Source organism: Canis aureus, chromosome 31, assembly GCF_053574225.1.
Source record: "Canis aureus isolate CA01 chromosome 31, VMU_Caureus_v.1.0, whole genome shotgun sequence".
Classification (NCBI taxonomy): Eukaryota; Metazoa; Chordata; class Mammalia; order Carnivora; family Canidae; genus Canis; species Canis aureus.
The window spans coordinates 35,007,988-35,034,282 of record NC_135641.1 but is presented as its reverse complement, the minus strand read 5'-3'; the positions used below and the strand labels follow the sequence as shown (position 1 = coordinate 35,034,282).

Below are 26,295 nucleotides of genomic sequence, written 5' to 3'. Positions count from 1 at the left end.
TCAAGATGCCATCAGGGTTGGTTTCTAGTGAGACTTTTCTTTCTGGCTTGTAGACAGCTGCATTCTTGTGTCTTCACATGGTCTTTCCAATGCACAGGTCTTTCCATGCACAGAAAGAGAGAGACAATATATATGTGACCATGCTCTGGAGTCTCTTCTTTTTATCAGAGCACCAGTCCTATCAGATTTGTACACCAGTCTATGACTTCATTTAACTTTTATTACCTTCTGAAATGCCCTATCACCAAATACAGTCACATTGGGGTTAGGGGGTTAGGGCTTCCTAACTATGAATTGTGGCGGGACTCAATTCAGTCCATAATACAGTCCATCCATATACAGTAATATAAATATTATTACATATATTTCTATATGCATACCTACACACATATAATATAGATAAGAACATAACAAATGTATTGTATTTTTACCTACCAAAGTTTATGCCTATTGATGTGCTTTACTTTTTTTGTTTTTTCAAATTAAGAAGAAAATTGAATTCACTCATATGTGGAATTTAAGAAACAAAACAAATGAGCAAAGGTGAAAAAAAAAAAAGAGAGAGAGAGGGCAAATCAAGAAACAGAGTATTAGCTATAGAGAACATACTGATGGTTACCAGAGGGGAGGTGGATGTGGGGGGGTGAAAAGGATCGTGAGGATTAAGGAGGGTGCTTGTGATGAACACTGAGTGTTATAAGGAAGTGTTGAATCAACTATATAGTATACCTGAAACTTATATAACACTGTATCTGAACTAAGTGGAATTTAAATAAAAACTTTAAAAAATTAGGAATTAAAATAAGAGGGGAAAATACCTGAAATCTTGAAAACTAGGCAAAATGACTAACCATAAATAACCAGTATCAAAAATCTATAAAAAATAAACCAAAATTCACTGGGTGTTATGCTATATGTTGGCAAATCAAACTCTAATAAAAAATATACAAAAATACCCCCAAATAAACCAAAATTATTCATTTTAAAAGCAACAATGAGGATATACATTTTTAAATTAATATTTTGATGTGTATATGTAGTGGTATGAGTGATGTCCTCCAAAAATTCATGTCTACTTGGAGCCTTAAAATATGACTTTATTTGGAAATAGGAATATTTGCAGAAGTAATTAAATGTTAAATGAGGTTATGCTGGAGTAGGATGGGCCCTAAATCCCATAGCTGCTGTCCTTATAAGGAAAGGGGATGACATACAGAGAACTACAGGGAAGAAGGCAGAGTAAAGATGGAAGTAGAGATTGGAGTAAGGCATCTTCAAATCAAGAAATTCTAGATTACCAGGAGCTATCAGAACCTAGGAACAGGCAAGGAAGCAGTCTTCCCTAGAGCCTTAGAGGGAGCATGGTTCTGCTACCACCTTGAAGCAGGACTTCTAGACTCCAGAACTGTGAGAAAATACATTTCTGTTGATTCAGACAACCCTGTTTATGGCCGTTACAACACCTAGTAACCCAATACAGTATGTTTGGAAGAACTTCATCTAATTCCATTTTAATGTATATTTTCTATTTTAGCAAAATGTGATTGTAATTTGCTTATTTATTTTTTTCTTAGAACCTTACACCTTCCCAAATCAGTGTATCTACATGTAATTCTGCCTCTTTGTTTGTACCAACCTTTTAAAAAAGTATTTTAGAAAGACTACTGTAAAGGGAAAATTGCCTGATAGAAGTCACACATACTTTATATTCTGATAGGTAATGACCCTCTAAAATATCAGAACCAGTTGTACTTACCATTTGCATGCATATGTGTATTTGAAGCCATTTTAATTTTATGTTGTAGTAGGAGAGAAGTTAACATGTCAGCTACTAAAAATGTAGGCTTTACACTTTTTTTCAAGGCAAATAACCAAGAAAAAATACCATAGATGCTCATATGAAAGTGTTTCACACTATTAAATTTAAATATTAAGTAGATTTTTAATTATACCAATGTTAGCACACAGCATTACCACTTTTGGTATATAAGCATTTAGAACTTTTTCCACTTCACATAATCTTTCCATACAGATCATAATACTACTCAAGAGTTCAGTGTTTTATATTATCCATTGGATATAAGGTCTTCAACTAGTTGAGACACCTGGCCCATAAATTAGTTTAACTTATTTACTTAAGTACTGAACTAATAAGTGGCTGGAACTAACTGTCTTAAGCATTTTCTGTAGGCTTGAATTCAGGGCAGCCAAAATTCACTTGTAGCTTGATACATAATTGATACACAAAAAATATTTCAATATTTCTGTGTTGACTACATGACAACAGAATAGATTATAATTCCTCATAGGGCAGGAACTTTTACTTTTTTAAAAAAATTTTTTAAAAAGATTTTATTTATTTGAGAGAGAGGAAAAAAAAAGAGGAGCAGAGGGAGAGGGACAAGCAGACTCTGTGTGCTGAGCATGGAGCCCAATCCCGTGACCCAGAGATCACAACCTGAGCCAAGATCAAGAGTCGGATGCTTAACCAGCTAAGCCACCTAGGCACCCAGGGCAGGACATTAAAAAAAAAAAAAAAATATATATATATATATAGGCTCAGTAGTATAACTTGAGATCTAGGATTGTGATAGCTTCAGCTTTGTTTTTAGTGCTTAAGATTACTTTGGCTACATGGGATCTTTTCTGGTTCCATACAAATTTTAGTATTATTTGTTCTGATTCCGTGAAAAATGCTGGTATTTTGATATGGATTGTATTGAACCTGTAGATTGCTTTATTCAAATAAAAAATTAAAGTTGGGGTACCTGAGTAACTCAGTCATTTAAGCGTTTGCTTTTGGTTCAGATCATGATCTCAGGGTCCTGGAATCGAGCCATGTGTCAGCATCCTGGCTCAGTGAGGCACCTGCTTCTCCCTCTCTGTCTGCCTGCTGCTGCCCCTGCTTGTGTGCTTTCTTTCTCTGTCAAATGAATAAAATAAATAAAATCTTAAAAAAAACTTAACAGCAAAGAAAAATCATAGGTTTGTAATAATGTGTATTAATATGTTGATTTGATAAATCACAACTAAGAGCATCAATTCCTGGTAGGGTGTAAATTAATTCAATTTATATTTCTCCCAAGTGAAAGGAACAAGATAATAGATGATGCTTTAACATATTCTTGAAGAAATAAGCTTGTTTTTCAAAAATTTAATTCAAACATTTATTGGAATGAATGTTTTAGAAAAATAGAGCCTGGCACATGATAAGAGTAGTAACTTATGGTTTCTTTTACAAATGTTTTATCAGGCAGTTTGTGCAATGCGAGGTTGCTGCTGGAAGCCATGGAATAACTCTATTATTCCTTGGTGCTTCTTCGTAGATAACCATGGTTATAATGTTGGACAACTGACAGCAACAAGTACTGGTGAGAAATGTTCTGTTATTAGTGATCCAAAAGAATATATTTTAAGTGGAAAACAAAAAATATGTTTAAAATTTTTCTTTGGATAAATATCTTAAATAGAATCAAATGGAAAGTTTGTACATAAGAATGTTTAAATTGTTTATGTCAAGGATTTATTTTTTGCATAATTATATTTTCCAAATAACAAAATAAGTCATATTTTGTGATAAAGGAAATATTATTATAAAATATTTAATATTTTCTAATCTTTATAAATAAAATCATCAGTCATGACAACTTTTTCTTCCTTTAAGGACTTGAAGCCACATTAAACAGGATATCTTCACCTACATTGTTTGGAAATGACATTACCCGTGTTCTCTTCACAACTCAAAACCAAACAGCCAATCGTTTCCGGTTTAAGGTTTGTTTTTTATTTATAAAGAGAATTATGAAAAGCAGTTATGATCATACCCTTCATTTTACCAAGACATTTTTCCCTCTTAAGAACTATTTATTCCAAAGCAAAGGACTAATTGGGCTAGTTATGTCACTTACTTGAGCCTGTGTACTGAAATGTAACATTAATTTCTCCAGCAGTTAGAATTTCATACTATAGTCAGTGTAAAATATTGGATACAGTGTCTTGAGAAGAATAGATACTCAATAAACTTTAGTAATTTTTATTATTTCAACCCAGACTAGGATGAAGAATTAGTTTACAATTTAAGAAACATTAATTGTGGTCTATAAATGGGACTTATACTTACTAGTTCTTTTTTACTGGTATCACTTTTATTCATGGTTTTAAATAAACTAATTCTTGCTATTTTTAAAGCAAGTTGTTTACTTGCATGGTCTTTTGGATTTGAATGTGAAAACAACACCGTATCTCTTGTATATTACTTTTTAAAGCAATTTCACAAGAATTAAGAGGGTTTTTTTTTAAGCAAATTCAAAACCTTCATGGGATTTCTAAGGGGATGAACACTGAAAAGCAATAACAATTTTTATATTCACAAAAACACGGAATTCAAAAATAAATATTTGGTAATACTATCATTAGTTTCTGTATATTTTAAAATAGTCAATACAAATCTTTATATTATATACAATACTTTTATAACCAATTCTATATTCCTTAATAATTTATACAATTCTGTGCATAACCATTCAACAATATTAAGTTTGACTAGATTAATAGCTCCTCTATTAAATTATTACATTTAGGTTTTTTCATTCAAAACTTGCATTTGATAATTCAGAATTGGAAAGTGAAATAATGGTTTTGAATCAAATAATGCTAATTTGTTTAAATATTTGCAGATTACTGATCCAAATAACAAAAGATATGAAGTCCCTCACCAGTTTGTAAAAGAATTTACTGGAACTGCAGCTTCTAATACATTGTATGATGTACAAGTTATAAATAATCCATTCAGCATCAAAGTCATTAGAAAAAGCAATGGGAGAATTTTGTAAGTATCTTATTTTACATTTCTACAAGGTTAAATAACTGGTCAATTTTATTCTATTATCATAGAATTAGGAAAGTTTTAATTTTAAGGCATTTCTTGAAAAAAATAATTTCCTCCCCAGAGAGGGTGAGTGTACATCCTTGTAAAGAATAATGGAAAAAGAGTTTTATTTCCTGTGGATGAAAGGTATGAGAAGGTGAATGAAAATATACAAATTGGAGCCAACCAAAGGTGAAGGTAAAGAGCATCACTGATAGAATTTTAGCTTTACCTATATTTTTACATGGCTAGAATTCTTATTGTCTCCTTTCCCTATTGCTTATCATATTTTGTTGCCAGTTAGTAGGATCAAATAGTTACTATTCAGAAAAGGGCTAATTCCCATAGTAATATTAAATGAATTTTATATGCATATAGGAAATGTATATGAAAGCATATATAATAACTAAAATATTGCTCAAATGCCTTCATTATGAATGTATTTTGAGGGATATTTGTAGCAAGGGTTTTAGTGATTTTCAAGATAAATGGTCTCATGTCTCTAAGAAGGTTAAGCAGGTGTCAAGATCAAATCTTAGCAATTACTTTTCTTAAATATATTTTAATAATTTGCAATTGACATTATGTTAAATCACAGAAGTGTTAAATACTATATAACATTTCTTGTAGTATATATTTGATATGCCTCAAACATACAGTCTTTTTCATTTTGGAAAAATTATTTTGAATTTCATTAATCCTAATACGTATGCTAGAGGTATGAAAGCCAGTATGCGACTGTATTTTAAAACTGTGTTTGGAGCAAGGCAGAACTGGGTTTGAAATCTGGCTCTGCTGCTTCCCAATTTGTCTCGTTAGAAAACATAAATTAATTTTCCCAATTTGTATTATTTGTAAAATGGAATTGATAATGGTAGTTATGGGGATGCCTGGGTGGCTCAGCGATTGAGCATCTGCCTTTGGCTCAGGGCATGATCCTGGAGCCCATCGGCTTCCTGCATGGAGCCTGCTTCTCGCTCTGCCTGTGTCCCTGCCTCTCTCTCTGTGTTTCTCATGAATAAATAAAGAAAATCTTTAAAAACAATGGTAGTTATGCTTTAAGATTGTTATAAAAGTTAAAAGAAAGGATGTGTATGAAGAATCATATTGGTGGTGATGAAGCAAATTGTGTTGATGGAATTAACAAATTCTGTTTATGATGCAATTCATATAGTCCAAGAAATGATATTTAAAATGAAATATTCTGGATGATAACATAGACCCTTATTTGGTAGAAGATTTGTATGTTTCTAAATAATTTATTTACTTATTTATTTTATTGTACAGATTTGATACCAGCATTGGTCCCCTGGTTTACTCTGACCAGTATTTACAGATCTCAACCAAACTTCCTAGTGAATATATGTATGGTATTGGGGAACATATTCATAAGAGATTTCGTCATGATTTAAACTGGAAAACATGGCCAATTTTTACCCGGGATCAACTTCCTGGTGATGTAAGGAACTATCTTTTATTTTTTAATAAATAAAATATATTGGAGCAGTTGATAATTTTAGACTATTTGAAACCATCATTTATTTGATGTCAGTGATACTTAATCCAGAAGCTTGTTTACTTTAGGGGTGAGGATTTATTTTATTTTTATTTTTATTTTTTTTGGGGGGAGTGAGGATTTATAGTAAAGTCCTAAGTTAACTCAAAAAGTAACCAACACATTTTATGAATACTTAAATAGATATAGTTAGTTTATGAATATTTTCTTTGATTTTGATTTTTAGATTTTGTCATTGTCTTTTCAGTCCTTATGCTTAAACGTATCCATTGCGGGGCATCTGAGCTGTTGAGCATCTGACTCTTGATCTCAGCTTCGATTTTGATCTCACAGCTGTGAGTTCAAGCCCCATATTGGACTCTATGCTAAAGGCATGGAGCCTACTTAAAAAAACAAAAGCAAAAACAAAACAAAAATCTATCCATGACTAGTCATTGCACTAGAATAATTCTAAATACTGTGTTCTATATCACTTTGCATTATACGGTGTCTGCCTATTTATTGGACATCATGTTGTATATCTACACCTGCTTCTTCCTCTTCCATAACATATGATAATCTTCCATACGTTTATATATCTGGGGATTGGTTCCTTTTGTAAACACTGAAACTTGAGGTTATCATTTGTACAATAAGTCACTGAGAGCTAATTTGAAGTTCAACCTCCTAAGAACTTCTCCCAAATTCCCTATGCGGAATTAGTCTTTATTTTCTAACCCTTTATTCATATTTTAGTATGACAGTCACCACAGGTTAGTATATGTATTTATATGTAACTATACTTCTAAAATATGAGATTCTTCAGGACAAAGACCATATCATTAAAAAAATATTTTTTTTTGATTCATGATTGCTTTGAGTCAACTCTTAGTGATTTTTTTTAAAAAATGCCAGTGTTAACTATTTCATTTCCCCAAATGAATAAGTGGATTGTTGCTTTAAAGATCTTCATTTGGTAGAGAACAATTATTAATAAACTAATAATAATTCTAACAATTATTTTTATAGCATCACTATCTGTAATGAACACTTAATAAACACTTTTATTACACTGTTTATTTATTAATAAACACCAGGCTGAGAACTTCTTAGCTATACTCCATACATTCTTTCCTTTTTTTTTTTTTCATACATTCTTTCCTTTGAACTTCCATTTCCAGCTAAACATTCTTTTTTTCCTTTACTTTTCAAGTGTGTTTCCAGTTGGTCTCAACCATTTCACATACTCATTAGCTCTTAACAAATGAACTGCAGAAGTTTTATGAGAATAGACATTACCTTGGAATTCCCTGAAGTGCCTTGGGCAAACATAGGGCATAATGAATAAATATGCGATTTTCTTATCATTAATAGCTTATTAAAACTCAATCATAATAAAACATAAAGTATTCTTAATGAATAGATTGTTATATGTTTTATGTATAAACATATTAATAATTAAAATAAGTTTTTTTTTGCTACAGTGTTTCATATGGTTATGTATAGTAGAGGAAATTAGTATAGAGATATGAAGAGTAAATTACAGAAACAAATTGGAATAAAGGCTAATTTATTTATTTATTTATTTATTTATTTATTTAAGGATTATTTATTTGAAAGAGAGAGAGAGAAAGCACAAGCAGGGCATAAGGAGAGGGAGAAGCAGGCTCCACACTGAGCCGGGAGCATGACATGGAGCTCTATCTTAGGACCTGAGACAAAAGCAGACGCTTAACTGACTGAGCCACCCAGGTGCCCCAATATAGGCCATTTTAATTATATAATTTTATTGTTTAAATATACTTTAAAAATTAATTTTCAAATTTTTGTCATACAGAATAATAATAATTTATATGGCCATCATACATTCTTCATGTGTATTGAAGACGAGACTGGAAAATCATTTGGTGTTTTCTTAATGAACAGCAATGCAATGGGTAAGAGCAATTTATCTGATAATATATTTCAATGAGGTTTAACTTCAATTTTGAGACCCTCTCTTATTCCAATCATAGGTATTGTATGTCAGAATACACTCTATTGGTAATGATTTATTATGTGAAATTATTACAAGCAGGTTTTGTATGAGTGAGTATAACAATGGAATTTTGCTTATCACTGTTTCTATTTTCGGGAGAGTGTACCATGTTATGATATTCAGGGACTTTCTTGTCCCTTCAGAGAAACAATGAACACATTCATGAAAAAGAATATTCCTATTTCCACAGCCTCACTTGTTAAGATAAGTTAATGTACCACTATAACCATAAAAGAGAAAGGTCCATATGGGGAGAGAAAAAAGGAAGATTAATTTTCTAGCTTATTATAATTCATTAATATAGAATATGTTCTTAAATGTTGTGAGTACAACACTAATGTTTAACAGATGAATCAGTGATAATAAAAAGCTACAAAATTGAACAATGTCCCAGCAAGAACAGTATATCATATGGTTATCCAGGCATATTGTCTACAATCAGAAAAAAATAAAAACTTTTATTCTTAGATATTAGCATGTGGCAGGTAATATGGTCTTTTAGAGAATCTACAACCAAAATAACTGAGGGACGCCTGGGTGGCTCAGTGGTTGAGCATCTGCCTTCAGCTCAGGTCATGATCCTGGGGTTCTGGGATCTTGTCCCACATTGGGCTCCCCACAAGGAGCTTACTTCTCCCTCTGCCTATGTCTCTGCCTCTCTCTGTTGTCTCTCATGAATAAATAAATAAAATCTTAAAAAAATAAATAAAATAACTAATTGAAATCCAATTTTAGAAAACAATATATTTATTGTAAAAGGACTGATCCTTTGCTATGCAGTTTCCAGGGTGAGACTCTGCCAACATCTGTAAAAAGAAACATCTGGGATATCCTATCATAAACCTCATATATGGTAGCATTCTATTATTCTCCTATATTCTGCCTATTTTCAGTATCTTATTTTACCTTAATTATTTAAAACAGTGTAAAAATATGTGGTTGATATGAAGCACTGAAATTATTTTACCACTGTGTTTATTTTTACTAATTATGTATGCTTCTCCAATTTTATTTGTAGAAATTTTCATCCAGCCTACTCCAGTAGTAACTTACAGAGTTACTGGTGGAATTCTGGACTTTTACATCTTTCTAGGAGATACACCAGAACAGGTAGTTCAACAGTATCAAGAGGTATGTTTTACATATATTTTATAAAGTTATTTTCTACCATAATTTTCTTTCGTCTCACATGTCTAATTTTATTTAAGATATCTGCAGCTTCTTAGCTAAATATATTTTTAAATCTTACCATTTTTTGGGTATGAGTAGGTGGTTTTTATTTTTCCAATACCATGAAAACTATGTATATAATAAATGTCTATATTTCTGATATCAAATTTTTGTTGCTTCTAGGCAGCTGAGTTCAAGAGTTGGATTTCTTTGAAATAGTGCATATTAAATCTTCACTTATTCATGACCTACTTTGGTGAGATAAAGCAGAGGGAGGTATCATATTCAAGGCTGAGGATAGGCAACAGATGTACAGGTCATACACCTTGTTGATAAAAATCTAGAGGCAAGTGAGTTATAAGAAGGGCTAATGAAATTTGCTGTTAATTTGCTGCACAGTAGGTAAACTCCAGGAGAATTGGCTCTGATGCTGAGGCATAGAAGGGCAGATTTTGAAATATAGTCTGGAGTCTTATATCTTCTAAGCAACTCCTCCTTACCTATTAAATAATGTCTTCATGTACCTAAATCCAAGATGGGTTAGAGAGTTAAGGAATCCAGGGCTTATCTTGAGCCTGCTTCTAAAATATAACATTGTATTTCTTCTGTATAAGTTTTTTTACATGATCTGTGAATGTTGGAATATATAATTCCTAGTGTTATTACAGAAAAATAAATTATTTTTATTGGCATAAGATTTAAGGACTCTACCTAAATTTAAAATCTTGTTTAATTGATATATCTCTGATATACAATTCCCATTTGCTAAAATGATGTTAAAGGAGAAGTAATTACTATCAAAAACTTTCTTTAATTAGGATCCAAAAATGTGAAATGAGAGTAGGTAGGGTCTTACACAAGTAAATAATTTACAGTGCCTAACATTTCCTAAATTGCTATTAAGAAATATGCATTTCAGAAAAGCACACAAAATTTACAGTCTGTCATACTAAGTCATAATTACAGTGCTAGGCTGAGCTTTAGACAGACTGTGCATATGGTAATCAAACTATCAAAACAGTGGATAGTACATTTTAGAAAGAATTTGACATTGGATTTGTGAGATATTAGCTTAGATTGTTGTCTGTTATGTGCTGAGTAAAGTCTATGGTCAGCAGCAGCTGAGCTTGAGTCATGTGTGGTGTATGAATACAGCATACACGTAGCATAGCATATAATGCACACTTGCTTCATTTTTATGGATAGCCTTGCAGAGACTTGATTTTTAGCAATAAGATACAATTGTTATGTAGAATATGGCACAATTAATCACTGTGATGTAGATAATAGTTATGTAGATAATAGGAAAAAGAGCTTTATTTCTTGTTTGAAGAAAAACAATTTTTTTCTGCATAAGCTAGCCCACTAGAGGTTTCAATATTTTAATATTTAAAATTGAATTTATTAGACTGACCAAATAGTTTTAAAAACAAAGTTTATATATAAAGTTTAAAATAATATATAAATTAATATGATATATAATCATATTTTGTAAACTTTTATTCAAAATAAATTATGCCATGTATATATGATACACACACACAGACATTTCAATTACATGTCCTAATCTTTAATGAAATTCTATGAAGTCTAAGATGTTTATGAAATGAGTTTTAAAATGCTAATGTTTTTGGTTTTGATACTAATTTATTTTTAAAATAAATTTAGTGTTTAATGAGTAGAATACAATAATTCAATATGAGTAATTTTTTTAAATGTTACATTGTAGCTTTTTAGACATATGTGATAAGAAATCATGGAATATATACACATGTGCCTATATTTTAAAAATCCATCACGCCAATAAAGTCTTATGTTACAAATGTCTTTATATAACCTAATACTTTGTTTTAGTGAAAACAATTACTATTAGTTACACCCATATTTCCAATTGCAAAATTATGTCCTCTGTTGTGATGACACACTGATATGCTGTTGCTGGTGCGCACAGAGAGTGTGCACAGAAGACTCTTGTTGGCCCATGGGGAGAAGCCAATGCCCTGCATGTGAATGAGACAAGTACTTGATATAATAACTGGGTTGGAGCTTACAGAACACATATTTTATAAATATTTTGAAAATATTAATCTTTAGAAAAGGAGAAAAATATGTGTCAAAATATAAGGGGATAGAAATTGTATACTTTTAAACATTTTTTTTTCTTACGTGAGGACCATTTTGTTCACTTATTCATTCATTCTATTGCTACAGGAAGTGAGGGTATGGTGGGACAATTTTCTTTTTCTCTTTGATGCTATTTTTATATTCTCTTTTTTAACTTTGCATGCTCGGCAGAATATACCTTTGCAAATGCTATTTTTTTAAGAGCTAACTTTCTAATTTTTAACAAAACAGAGATTAGGGACAAAATGTAAAGTGTTTTATAATAAAGTTCTAATAGAATATCCAGGGCATAGAATTCAGGTAACACTAAATATTTTTCAAAATATGTAATTTAACTCAAATAAACACTAGAGATAACAGAATAAGAAGCGTATTAATAATAATTTTAATGCTCCTTATTGAAATTAATCAAATATTCATTTACTTAAAGCTCATAGGACGACCAGCAATGCCAGCCTATTGGAGTCTTGGATTCCAACTGAGTCGCTGGAATTATAAGTCACTTGATGTAGTGAAAGAAGTGGTAAAAAGAAATAGAGATGCTGGCATACCATTTGTAAGTGGGATCAAGGGTTTGTGGGACTATAACACCAAGCTAAATATTATCACATAATTATAAATGTAGGGATTGTCAGCATTATATAATATGATATAAGTATGAATTATTAAACTGCATTTTAATGATAAAGTGTTTTTTAAACCCATACGCAAAGCCAAGTCTTCTTGAAATTTTAATAACTGATTATGAGTTATATTAGAATAGAATATATTTTTAACAGTGAACGTGACATTCAGTTTTTTAATATGGATTAACTTTTACAGTCTATGTGCTTTTTAATATAATTAAAATGTAAAGCATTTTGTGTAATATGTATATTTTGTTTTCTAATCAATGATTTCCATATATAAAATATAGTACTTATCCAGTGATCATCATGGAAACAAGCGTGAATAATCATTTAATGCTTATGTACTTTACAATTGAAAAATTAGTTTTATAAACAATTTCACTGTGTTTTTAGTGAAATAGAAGATCTAAGTTCATTTACTTTTTAATCATTATGTTTATAATACAAATTCATTGGACCTAAAGGTTAGAGTGATTGGAGTTCTTTCATTACTATTTGTTGAAATATACTCTACTAATTTTCAGGATACACAAGTCACTGATGTTGACTATATGGAAGCCAAGAAAGATTTTACTTATGATAAAGTTGCATTTCAGGGGCTCCCTGAATTTGTTCAAGATTTACATGACCATGGACAGAAATATGTCATCATCTTGGTAATGACATTATTTATTAATTTGTTTTTAGTATTTATGCATTTGTATCTTAATAGATTTTTTAATAATTTTTTTTCTATTGTTAGGACCCTGCAATTTCCATAGATAAGCTTGCCAATGGAGCAGCATATGAAACCTATGACAGGGGAAATGCAAAAAATGTGTGGGTAAATGATTCAGATGGGACTACAGCAATTATTGGAGAGGTAAATTATTATATTCATTAAAGTTGTGTTGCTGAGATATTCTGTTGGGTAACCACAAAGTTTTTGTAAGAGTATGTGTGTGTTTGCTTACAAATCAGGACTTGGTATTTTAATTGTGTAAAGAATTTTTTAGACAGAGGAAATATTTCAGTGATCTCTAAAACATTTTTTGTAAGAAGACAGGTAATTTTCAATGCTATGCACATTAAAACAAAACTAACAAAATATAACTTAGATTACAAATTATTAGATTCTAGTAATTTGATGTGTAAAATAATTACTTATATAAATTGAATACTGGATATTAAATTTTATGATTTATGTTTAATCCTCATAATAAAATAATGAGATAGCTATGATTAGAATTCTTACTTTATAGGTGAAAAAGTGAATTTGAGAAAGGCATAGTAACTTTCCTAATGTCACAGAGCTAATATAAGCAGAGTTAGGAAACAGTAGATCTCAAATGCATAATTTTAACAAGAACAAAAATTCTTTTGGAGACACCTTTAAGACATATCAAAACTGTAAGGCCTAACTATATTGACTTCGTAACTCCACTTCTGTACTTTAGTCAAAGAAAATAAAGTAAGAGATAATGTCGATTTATAAAAAACATGTTTATTATAGCATTATTTACTATAATGAAGAATATTCTATCACTTTTTATTACAGTCATCAGTCAAAAATTCTGGTGAAAGTCTATTCAAATACATAGGGGTTCCATCAGGAAATAAAAGTTGAATTTTTTTTTCTCATAATGCCTATTAGTATCTCACAGAATATGCTTTGTTCATAATTAGTATATGATACAATATGATTTATTTCAGACCACGTTAAACTGAATTTCTCTTGCCTGTCATGATTTTAAGTAATAAGTAGATAATTTGAAGAAGTATAAATCACAAAAAGATAGCATAATATGTACAGTGTTTAATAGCATGGACTCAGATGTGTTTGCTATGTTTGAATTCCTTCTGTGCCACATATTAGTGGTGTGATCTTGAAAAATGTACTTAACATCTCTGTTTATCACTTCTCTCATCTGCAGAGTGAGTTTAATTATAGTAAATAACTCGTCTGTAAAGTAGTGATTAAAAAATAATGCCTCTCTCCTATAGTTCTAGTGAAGATTAAATGAGCTAATAATTATAATAATTCTTGGAACACTACCCATCACATAACAAGTGTCATATTCTCATTAAACAAAAAATAAATATAAAAAGACTTCTTTTTACTTGAATTTCTTGGAAGCAAATGCCTTTTTGGAAATTAAATAGTATACTTTCTTTTATCAGACAATGAATATATTATATAGTTTTTGTTTGTTTTTAACCTAACCTAGGAGGATGCTAAGAAATAAATTTAATTGCAATCAAAAGACCAGCCTTATTCCATGCTCTTATATTTTTGCCTTCCTATATGCTTTATGGTCTTTATCTACTTTACTGTCACTTAAATGCATTTTAAAGTAGGCCTAAGATTATTATAAATACAGATGGTACAATGGGCGCCTGAGCAGTTTAGTTGGTTGGATGTCTGACTCTTAATTTCTCATGTCATGAACTCAAGATTGTGAAATCTAGCCCTGTGTCGGGCACCGAGCTGAGCATTGAGCCTGCTTGGGATTCTTGCCCTGTCCCCTGCCCTTCCTCCCCTGCCCCCACTCACACTTTTTCTCTCTCCCAGAAAAAGTAGAAGAGAAAAAGAAAGAAAAAATTTAAAAATATATAGATGGTACAGTATAATAACTTTAATATTTTTTTACTATTTTCCACTCAATAACTGTATTATCACTATTTTCCTTTTTTATGTGTATGTGAATGATCTATTCTTTTAGGTATGGCCAGGATTAACAGTATTCCCTGACTTTACTAATCCAAACTGCATAGATTGGTGGGCAAATGAATGCAGCATTTTCTATCAAGAAGTGAAATATGATGGACTTTGGATTGTAAGTAGTTATTTTAAACCAGTAATTTTGAACAATTAATGTAGAATTATTTTTCTATAAAACAATTATTAAGTTGACAAGGTGTATTTTGTAATGTATTGAACATGAAACTAAAAAATTTTAGAATATTTTTCTAGAATGTATAAATTCAAAACTGTCATGTTCCTGAGTTAGAAAAGAATAAAAACTAAAACTGTAAATGGAGAGTTTTCTTCTTCAGTAATACCCTTTATAGAATAAATTTCATTTCTGTCACAAGGTGCTATATTTTTCTGACTCATAATTTATGTTTGAAAACAGTTAAGATTTGGAGATAAGTAATGCAATTCTAAAAATATTTATAGTCTACAGTATTCAAGCGATTGCAACAATGTGCAATGTGGGCTATAATAATAAATGAGTCCTCAGCCTTTAGAAACTTTCTTTTTAATAATTTATGGGGTAAAACAAATCACAATTGCAGTAGGCAAAGTTTCTTTGAATGAAGTTTTATATCTATAACTATTGATTGCTTGCTTCTGGGTTTATTATATACAATGATACTGGATGATAGTCAATGATTTAGTGTCTTTTGTTATGGAAACCACAATCACATTTGGGGAATGAAACTAGTTGGTGATTCCAGAATTCTGTATTTCAGAAAAAAAATCTAATAAACCTGAATACAGAGAGACCATCAGGGATTTTATTCAAAGGTATCACAACTGCACAGAATTTTGGAAGGAGATAATGGATGTCCCACGGATAGCTATACTTTTCTTTGGCTGTATGGTTTACACAATATCTCTACTTTCATGAATTGCTCATTATTCATTCAGTGATTATTTATTTAATCAGTTAACTTTGTTAAGAAGCATTTACTTTGCACCATCAATAAAACAAGTATGCCGTGGAGAATACAAAAAAGAAAATTGTGTTTTTAGCTGAAAACCTGCAACTGAGTTAGAGGGTAGCATAATCTTCAGGATTATTTATGATGAATAAAATGAAGATAAAGAGTGATGCTTTAGCTATTTGACACAAAACTACTGAGATCACAATAATATCTAGTTGCTGATAGAAATAAAAACTTGCATTCCATTCTTGAGTTTTGTTTTTAGTTCTAGCCCCAATCTCAATGTATTACATGTTAAAAGTTTCTGGGTTTTTTTTGTTTGTTTGTTTTATTTTATTACTGTTTTTGTTTTTGCTTAGGAACAGTTTGAATCCATTAGAGCAGAGTTACGGCATAAATGACACTTTAGGAATAGTAAAAGAGAATCTGACTGTGCTGTACATAGAGAATACTTCATTTCCTATAGCCACTGAAGACAAAAACTTGATTCATCTCCAAAGAGAGGGAGGGGATGGGACGAGGAAGAGCATCTGAGAAAGGCAGAGTTGTTCTCATACTAATACATAAGCATTTGATTGAGCTTAAAAAGCAAAACACATGATAATCAGTATGATTTCAAAAGTCACTAAGCATCACTGAATTAATTTATATGATGTATAAGCAGTGGTTATTCTGCTTCCAATTCTTACTTGAATAGCTGCCAAATCCTACTGCTAAACTGGTTCCTTAATTCTTTCACTTTCCTCAGATTTGTTCTGATAGAATGAACATACAGTAAAAAGTATTGTTATTTAACGGCTGAAATTTTATTTTATGTCAAATTTAAAAGTAGCGTTATAATTTACTAGGTTTCTAATTTAAATTCCATGCTATTGTTTTGAATTTTAGTGTAAATATCACTCACTTCAGAAAATTATGTGAGCTTAATTGTCATTCAATTCCCAATTATGAATTTCAGCAGTTGAAGTTGTTTTTAAATTTAATTTAATTGGTGGACTCATGAAGAAAAAATATTTAAGATCACCTAAAATTATTGGCTGTGTAATTGTAGTATGTCTTTATATTAATTTCGCTAGACATAGGAAAATAAAATTGAATAGAATATTCCAGGTAATTTCAATAAAATAACCCCAATACTTTAGAATAACCACATAATTTTTCTTCTTTATGACTATTAAGAAAATATTTGGAAAATGGAAACATTTATATTTTAATATCTTTTATCACAATGAGAAATTTATTTTGTTCCTCCCTTAAGCAACCTTAGTTTTTCATATTAATTCCATCTGAGCATAATGTGGATAACAGAAGGGAAGAGTAATAAAGAAAATATATTTCTTCTGAGGAAAATAAAATTAACAAGGGACTTGACTGAGTGTGAAGAAAGTCTATGCCTTTGTGAGAGCAGAGACTACATATTACAGAGTTGTGGAAAATAAAGTTGAAAAATTATAGAAGTGCTTCAATGCAATTAGCAGAGGAGAAAATTTCATTATTTCTTGATCATATGTAGTGTGAAATATAATTTTATATACATTGTCTTTGCCCTTCAAAGACTTTATTTAAAGTTATGGTCACAGGGCTATGATGTGGCAAGACAATATTAGGGCCTTAGGTTTACATGGCAAAAAAAAAAAAATCTATAAACACAGCTCTTCCTCCAAGAGATGTTTAAGTCACTGGTTCTCATAATATGGTCCAGCTGCCCTAGGGTTCCCTGAGACTCTTACAGGGATTCAGTAAGGTCCTGACTGTTTTCATTAGAATACTAAAAATGCTATTTACCTTTTTTTCACTTTCATTCTCTTATGAGAGTATAGGAATTAAGGGCTATGCAAAAAGTGCTGTGCCTGCTGTCACCAATGCTCATCTAGAAGCTAGCTAAATGTTAGCTGAAATGAGCAAACTATGTTGAATAAATGAATGTGCTAGAAATGTGTACAGTGATGGACTCACAGTGAAAAGACTGATTTAACTATTGAGAAAGTTGCTTGAACTTATAATTCATGTTTTACATGTACAATTAAATCTAAGTAAATTAAAAACTTTTTGGTGATATACAATCTGAATCCTTTCTAAGATACTTCTGTTATTATTTAAAATCAGCTCTTCTTTATGTTATATCCATGCAGGACATGAATGAAGTTTCCAGCTTTATTCAAGGTTCACAGAAAGGATGCAATAACAACAAACTGAATTATCCACCTTTTACTCCTGGTAAATTTTACTTGGTTATTTACTTACCATTAACTGAGAATAATTTGCCTTGTTGTCTGGCAAATTCTAGCATATATCTATAAATCACAAACTTTGATACAATATTGAGACCCTGAAATCAATGTGATTTTTGTTGGTTTGTTTGTTTCTGTTTACTTTTGAGCCAAAATTTTTATGCTTAAGAAAGGAGGATGATTTTAAATCTTGGTATAGCATATTGATTTTATCACTGATAAATTGCCCATGATTAAATAATCAATGAAAAGAAACAAAATCTGTTTGAAATTACAATTTAAATGATCAAATTCTTACCGTGAGCACTATGCTGTAAGTCTGTGCAGTTTTTAGAATGAACCTAATGTGAATAGTTACATCTCACATATTCTAAAAAACAAGTTTTTCATCATTAAATGTGGGTAAAAAAAAACAAAACAAAAAGATTTTCTCTTAGGGGAATAGATAGATAGCAATAAGTATATCTAAAGAAAGAAAAAAAACAAAGAAAGAAGACAATAATTATGGCAACCCCACATAAGCCTGCAAATGAAAGCACAAAAAAATGAAAAGCAGAGATCTGAATGGTTTGTAATTGTGTAACAGATTGACACGTATAAAGTAAATAATTATATTTAAATAAACTAAGCTATAAAGCTTTAAAATGGTTGTATATGATGTATAATACAAATAAATATATTTCTATATATATGTTTAAAGGATGTTTTTCTATGAATTTACTTAGTACTGAAATTTGGAAGCAGAGTATTTCTTAGTGTAAGTGCAAACCTTGCAGTTAATCAACAGGAGTAGAAGTTGCAGACCTAATTAGAACTTCGCTTCAATTGCCTTTCATATTTTTTAAAACTAAGTATGGTCTTACATAGCACATTATTTAAGGATTATGAAGTTTATAATGGCAAAATATATCTTAAAAAACATTTCTCATGTATTTTTTCTAAGATATTCTTGACAAACTCCTGTATTCCAAAACTATTTGCATGGATGCTGTGCAGTACTGGGGGAAGCAGTATGATGTTCACAGCCTCTATGGGTACAGCATGGCTATAGCCACAGAGAAGTAAGTGCAGTTTCATTCAGAAACCTCTTTAATATTTACTGTGTAGAAATATATGTTATAATTTACTAAAATAGTTGGAAAACAGCAAGAGTAAGAAAACAAAGATAGTATTTTCATGGAAAAATTAGGGCATTAAAAGCATCAGTATTTTTACTAATCTTCCTGAATTTGGAACTTAGTTAATCAAGAACTGTGTGGTGTAGTATTTAGCTGCAACTCTTTTTTTAATTCATAGATTTAAATTATGCTTAAAAAAGATTTAAATTACGTTTCATAGTTTTAATCAGTTTGCTATCTCTGAATATAATTGTGTTCTAAGCATGAACTTCACAATTGTCCTGGGAGAGTGCTGTTTCTAAATAAGTCCTTATGTTTCAAAATCAAGGATTTCGATGTAGTTTTTATATAATAGATTATTGAAAATTATATTTTAGAAAAGTAATTTTCTAAAGCAATGTGTCACTTGCATACAAAAAAGAAAAAAATATGGTACAAAGGAAGGCAATCATATCTTGATTGCCTACTATTTTCCAACCATTATATTAGGACCTATAGTGCAATAGTCAATAGCACCCAGATCCTGATCTCAATACATTTTAAGTTTTCCCATTATTAAATGACCATGATCAAGTTTAATTAAAACTCACATTTGTCTAGTCCTAAAACACCATGATATTACAACTTTTATACACTGTCTTCATAGTGTTTATTTACTTCACTTTTAAACTCAATAGAGCATCATATATTGAAATGTATAAAGAAATAAATTATAAAAAGAGAAAGGCAACATTATAGTTCAATGTTATAAAGATTAAAATATAGAAACGCCACCTGAAATTAACATTATATTTTTACTAAGAAAGTCTGGATACTTTTATATACTACATAAAAATTCTGTATCTTTTTTTGAATATTTTCCTTTTATGGAAAAAATTATCAATGATACTCAGGTACCAGTAGAGGTAAGATGAATAATACCAGTAGTTGTGGATGATAAACTTCTAGAAACAAACAAAAAGTAACTTTTATCTCAAGATTGCATACTAATATTTGAAAATACAGGCATTAATACATCATTAACATCACTGCACCACAAAAATGTGTAGAATTCAAGTTCAGTTTACTAAATTTTATATCACAAAGGGATTTCTATGAGTTTAGACCATATATGCTAAAACAAATATTGAATGGATAAAAAATATCTATTTAATTTGGTAGAGAAAATAAAATTCTGAACCACTTCTAATAGATTTTTTGTTTGATTGGAATGCATTTAAATAAGTAAATATTCATAGATAAATACAAAATTGTTATAAAAATGATAAAATATTTGTATTTATTTAAAAATAAAACTTATTTATAAATTTACTTTTATTTTTAGAGCTGTAGAAAAAGTTTTTCCTAGTAAGAGAAGCTTTATTCTCACCCGGTCAACTTTTGCTGGATCTGGGCACTATGCTGCACACTGGTTAGGAGACAATACTGCTTCATGGGAACAAATGGAATGGTCTATTGCAGGAATGCTGGAGTTCAGTTTGTTTGGAATGCCTTTGGTAAGCAATTTCGTAGAGTGTTATTTATAAATTAGGTGAATTACTCTTAATTTTGTAATATTATCACCTTAATGATTTTCCAAAAAAATGACTAAAAGTATGTTGCAGTAAAATTCAATCTTTATTCTTAGGGAATTTATGAAAAAAAAAAAAAGAATATGAATAATGTCTATAATATTCAAGCCATTAGAATGAGAAAATTGAATAAGTAAAATTCAAGCAATTCAAGATAATACACAAAACAAATATCAGTATAAACAAAGCATATTTAAAGCTCCCATTATCTTAAGGTACCAGATAAGATGATAGGGAAAATAAGAAAATAAAAGAACATTATAAAAAAGATAAAAAATAAGGACAGAGAAAATCTCAAAATTTGAAAAGTAAAGAAAATTTATGCTAGGCAACACAAACATAAAAAAATCTGATGTCTCTATATCAAGTTAAAAAAGTATGCCAAGGATCCCAGGATGGCTCAGTGGTTTAGTGCCTGCCTTTGGCCCAGGGCATGGTCCTGGAGTCCCGGGATGGAGTCCCACATCAGGCTCCCTGTATGGAGCCTGCTTCTCTCTCTGCCTGTGTCTCTGCCTCTCTGTGTGTCTCTTATGAATAAATAAATAAAATCTTTTTTTTTTTTTAAGTATGCAATGTTGACATTCATCACTAAAGACGTTCACTACCTAAAAAGAAATAATGTAAAAAGTGTTAGTAAATTATAGTGCTTCAGAAAATAATATGAAAACCTAAACCCAACCCAACAAAACAACAACAAAAACTTCACACACACACACACACACACACACACACACACACACAGTCTTGACTTTGGAAAATAAAAAACACATTATCAAATGATTTATGAGTTAAAAAATAAACTGAACAGAAAAGAAGGGGGAAATCCTTAGTACTGAATGTTCACAATTATGCTTCATATCAAAATTGGGATATAAGCTAAGTGTGTTTTAGAGAAAAATTTTAGCCTTAACTTCTAAGATTAAAAACAAAGAAATGCTGAATATAAATGACTAAAGTGCATTGATTAAGAAAATGGAAAAAAGGAAAACAGAATAAACCTAAAGAAGGAAGTAGGCAATGAAAGTAAGAGAAGACATTAGTGCAATGAAAGCAAAGTTTCTAGAGAAATATTAACAAAATGAAATTACAAATGTGACTTTGAAAATGTGAATAAATACAGCATTTTTGGCAAGTTTGTCTGCAATAGAAAAAAGTAAGCAATCTCATAATATTAGTATTTTAAGATGTTATTTATTATAGCAAGTGATTAATAAATAACCAAGAGTAAATATTAAAACTAAATATAGGACATTTTGGAGAAAATTTTAAATAACTAAATACATGAAATATATGCCAAGTCCATATATAATAAGGCTTAATATATTAGGAATATGCAATCTCCTAAACTATTATCCAGGTTCAGTGATATTCCAGCTTACACTGTAAAGTGAATTTGGGGAACATCCAAGATTATCTAACCTTCATGTTGAAGACAACGCATTTTAAAGAAGTAGAAAATAGCACAAAGATTTACCCTATCTGATAAAACAGTAATATAGCACAATGATATTTGTCTCTGTATTCAAATAGATTAAGATGGCAAAACAAGATATAGGCCCATGCATTAATGAAATATTAACTAATAGCACTATCACTATGGATCAGTGAGGAAAATATCAAATATTCATATGGATAATTGATTATCTATTTAAAAAAATAAAATAAAGTGGGTCCATGCCTCACACCATACACAAAAATCAATCTCAGATGAATTAAAGATCTATGTATAAAAAGTAAACAGACATACTCGAAGAAAATATGAGTAACTCTGTGATGTTAGGTTAGGGGGATATTTCTTAAACAGATCACAAAAGGCACAATTAAAAAAATAAAAAAACATAAATTTGACTACAACAAAATGAAAAAAAACACAAACTTCTGTTCATTTAAGACTATTTTAAAAGTTAAAAAAAAAAGTTGCCCACACACTAGAAAATGACATTTTTCAATTAATATAGCCTATAAATGCCTAACACCCAATTCAAAGTGCCTACTACAAATTTGTAGAAGGTAAAAACAATAGAAAAATTAGGAAAGGATGTGAAAGGGTAATTCTGTAGAAAAAGAAAACCATGTAGACTCAGTAAAAATATGAAAAAGTTCTCAACTTCTCTAGTATTCAGAGAAATGAAAGTAAAAACTTTGGTGAAGTATAAGGTGGCAAAAATTAAAGTCTATAAATAAGAGCAATTGACAAGAAACAGAACAATGGAAATTTTCATAGACTGTCACTGTACTTACAAATGATTACAATGAGTTTTGATTAAACAATGTACATTTCTAATAAGCCAGGAGAATAATCTTCAAAGTATTAATATATATAATACCACAGAATAAGAGTAAGTTTTTAATATTCACAAAGAAAACTATATATAAATATTATAGGAGCATTTTTCATATATTATTATAGAAAAGAAGAGCTAAATGTTCACATTTAACATAAATGAATCTCACAAAAATGCTTTGAGAACAAAATGATATTCTGAGTCATGCATGCAATATGCCATTTATATAAAGTTAAACATATGAAACAATACTATAATGTTTATGGATATGTCTATACTATTTAGAAAAATAAATAAATGCTTGCAAAATTTTAAATAAATGTGAACATACTAAATTAAGGATAGTAGGGACGCCTAGGTTGCTCAGTGGTTGATCATCTGCCTTCAGCTCAGGTCCTGATCCCACATCGGGCTCCCTGAGGGGAGCCTCCTTCTCCCTCTGCCTATGTTTCTGCCTCTCTCTCTCTCTGTGTCTCTCATGAATAAATAAAGAAATTAAAAAAAAAAATTAATTAATTAAGGATAGGGAGACAGAACGTAAAGACTGCTAACTCTGGGAAACGAACTAGGGGTGGTAGAAGGGGAGGAGGGCGGGGGGTGGGAGTGAATGGGTGACGGGCACTGGGTATTATTCTGTATGTTAGTAAATTGAACACCAATAAAAAAAATAAATAAATTAAAAAAAAATTAATTAAGGATAATAGTTTTTTCTGGAAGACCCTTGAAGGAAAGAAATGACATTTTATATGGCTAAGTGACATTGTTTACAATTTTACTGTTACAGTAATATATTATAAACGAAAAAATAAAACATGGCAAGTGAGTTTTGGATTAAGAAACAACACATTTTAATAATATAATTCCACATTATATATTGAGTTAACAATGATTAGATCAAAGGAGAAAGTAAATACATGACACTTACAATATATAAGGAAGCAATTTAAAAAAGTGTAACATAATGCAATTAGAGGTATGTACATAGCAAAACTGGAAAATATAAAACTATGTTAAGGAAGAATATATAAAGACAAAAAGCAAAAGGATTGTTAAGTAATGTAAATTAATCATTTGAGGCATAAAATGTGACGCTCTAGGCAAATTTGAGACTCTTTACACTATGAATAATAGATATATTTGTTATTTAGGTTGGAGCAGACATCTGTGGATTTGTGGTTAACACCACAGAAGAGCTTTGCAGAAGGTGGATGCAACTTGGGGCATTTTATCCATTTTCCAGGAACCATAATGCTGATGGATATGAGGTAAATGCCTCTTGCTCTCCATGTTTTGAAACAAAACCTAATTCTAGTTTTACCAATGTATTTAAATTCATATCTATAGAAGATATAGTCTGAAAATTTGCAGCATAATTCATAAAGAGGAGTTAGAAGCCCTCTTCTCAAGGCATGCAAATATTTTATATATTAAAAAAAGGTCCAATTAAGGAAATCAGAAATGTAATGATGTCACAACATAAATATTTATTTTAACCTTAAGCATATACAAGTGTGTTACATCGCTTTAACTTAAAATAATTTAATACTTAATGCCCAAGCTTTTTGAGTCTAAATTCTAAAAATGTAAGTTGCAGGTAACTTTTCTTCCATAAAAAATATAATGTAATATTAAGGATTTCCACTTTTTGTTTTATTAAAGAAGCACAAGAAATTTAAGAGACTTGAAAAGTAGTTTGAGTCCAGAGTCTTTCCATAATAAGTAAAACTGGAATGACAGGTTGGGGAAAATAAAACTATCACCACAAGCGTCTGAACTGGTGGGAGTGGAAACACAAGGACATACTGAGCTCTTCTATCCGCCCTCGGAATTCAGCATGCTCTGACTCTCAAAGACATAATTCTCAGAGGAAATGAGGGAAATTAGGTGAAACCATTAAGTCAATTAAGTGCATGTTGGTTGAGAAATTATTCACTGCTCACACACTGGTTACATACAGAGTCATTAATTCTCTTTGAGAAGAGGGTCAACCACTCAGAACTCTGCCAGAAAGGAAGCATGTCAGAACAGAAGGAAAAGGTATAAATTGGAGATTAGTCATTTCCTAACCTGCCTAAATGGTGCTTTCAAGAAATTTGTGCTCATGGGAGAGGCTGATACGAATTACATTACACTGTATGTTCGTTTATGCCTCCAACAAGCAGATGCCGAGACAGACATGTTAGATTTATTGGTGAAACACTTGTGAAAGATAAAGGGCAGGGAGCAGGAAAAAATTTACATCACAATTGGGGTCTGAATCTGGTGAAGATGAAGGCAAGGAAGAAGGGTTTTTAGGGAGAGCCATATACTGCAGCCTAATTCTAAGGAAGTTTCCACTCAGTCCAGTGGTGAGTCCTCAAGGCAAAATTGACCATTGGGAAAGCCCTGTATCTTCCAGGAATGGGCCTGAACAGTACCCCCACCATGCTTATTGATTAGCTGGGAGCAGCCAAAAGGGAAATATGTCTTCAGTGTAAACATTAGGGTGAATCCAGGTTGGCAGTAGCTGGTACCCTCAGTTAATTTCGCTGCTCATAGCAGGAGAGCTAAGCAGGTTTGCTGAGGTCGCTGCAGCAGAGTCTAGCTTGGGCTCAGCAGGAAGGCTGTCCTTCATGGTACAAACCTATGTGCTGGCCAGGCAGTCTGTTCCCTGTATGTCTGGGCCAGTAGAGTACCTGGGTTTTTTCTTCTAATGGCAACGACAAGGCACAAGGCAGTAAGACCTCAGGCAAGCATGTTTCAAACCTTTATATGAATGTGTCCTGTGTGCACACCAGTTTGTCACTGAGCTGAGGACAAAGTGAAGAGGTGGGGAGTACAAGCCCCCTTTAGCGGTAGGGACTGCAGACTACACAACGAAAGCTGTGGGTACAAGGAAACTTGAAACATGAAAATTAGAGGCAATAATTCAATCTCCTATAAATAATACAGGTGACAAATCCTTTGTTAAAATATATTTTCATCTCTAACTGTATTTAAATGAAAGATCTCAGTTTAAAATAAAGTTTGATTAAAATGTATATCCAATGAAAAAACATAAAATACATATGTTGATGATGAAAGAGGAACAATTTCAAATTTTTATAAACAAGCTAAAACGTATAAAATTTGTTGTT

At 30.9% G+C, this 26,295-nt stretch overlaps 1 protein-coding gene across 1 annotated transcript in view; it reads left to right on the top strand.

Moving 5' to 3' along the window:
- The window catches only part of SI (sucrase-isomaltase), an 88,397-nt gene that overhangs the window by 4,241 nt on the left and 57,861 nt on the right, over nucleotides 1-26,295 (top strand). The window contains exons 4-17 of the mRNA XM_077880193.1: nucleotides 3,254-3,371; nucleotides 3,665-3,774; nucleotides 4,677-4,828; nucleotides 6,155-6,326; nucleotides 8,200-8,299; nucleotides 9,419-9,531; nucleotides 12,125-12,250; nucleotides 12,848-12,979; nucleotides 13,066-13,185; nucleotides 15,026-15,139; nucleotides 18,107-18,191; nucleotides 19,149-19,266; nucleotides 20,648-20,819; nucleotides 24,328-24,444. Coding sequence (XP_077736319.1) covers nucleotides 3,254-3,371; nucleotides 3,665-3,774; nucleotides 4,677-4,828; nucleotides 6,155-6,326; nucleotides 8,200-8,299; nucleotides 9,419-9,531; nucleotides 12,125-12,250; nucleotides 12,848-12,979; nucleotides 13,066-13,185; nucleotides 15,026-15,139; nucleotides 18,107-18,191; nucleotides 19,149-19,266; nucleotides 20,648-20,819; nucleotides 24,328-24,444 — 1,749 coding nt within the window. The remainder of the gene's footprint in view (nucleotides 1-3,253; nucleotides 3,372-3,664; nucleotides 3,775-4,676; nucleotides 4,829-6,154; nucleotides 6,327-8,199; nucleotides 8,300-9,418; nucleotides 9,532-12,124; nucleotides 12,251-12,847; nucleotides 12,980-13,065; nucleotides 13,186-15,025; nucleotides 15,140-18,106; nucleotides 18,192-19,148; nucleotides 19,267-20,647; nucleotides 20,820-24,327; nucleotides 24,445-26,295) is intronic.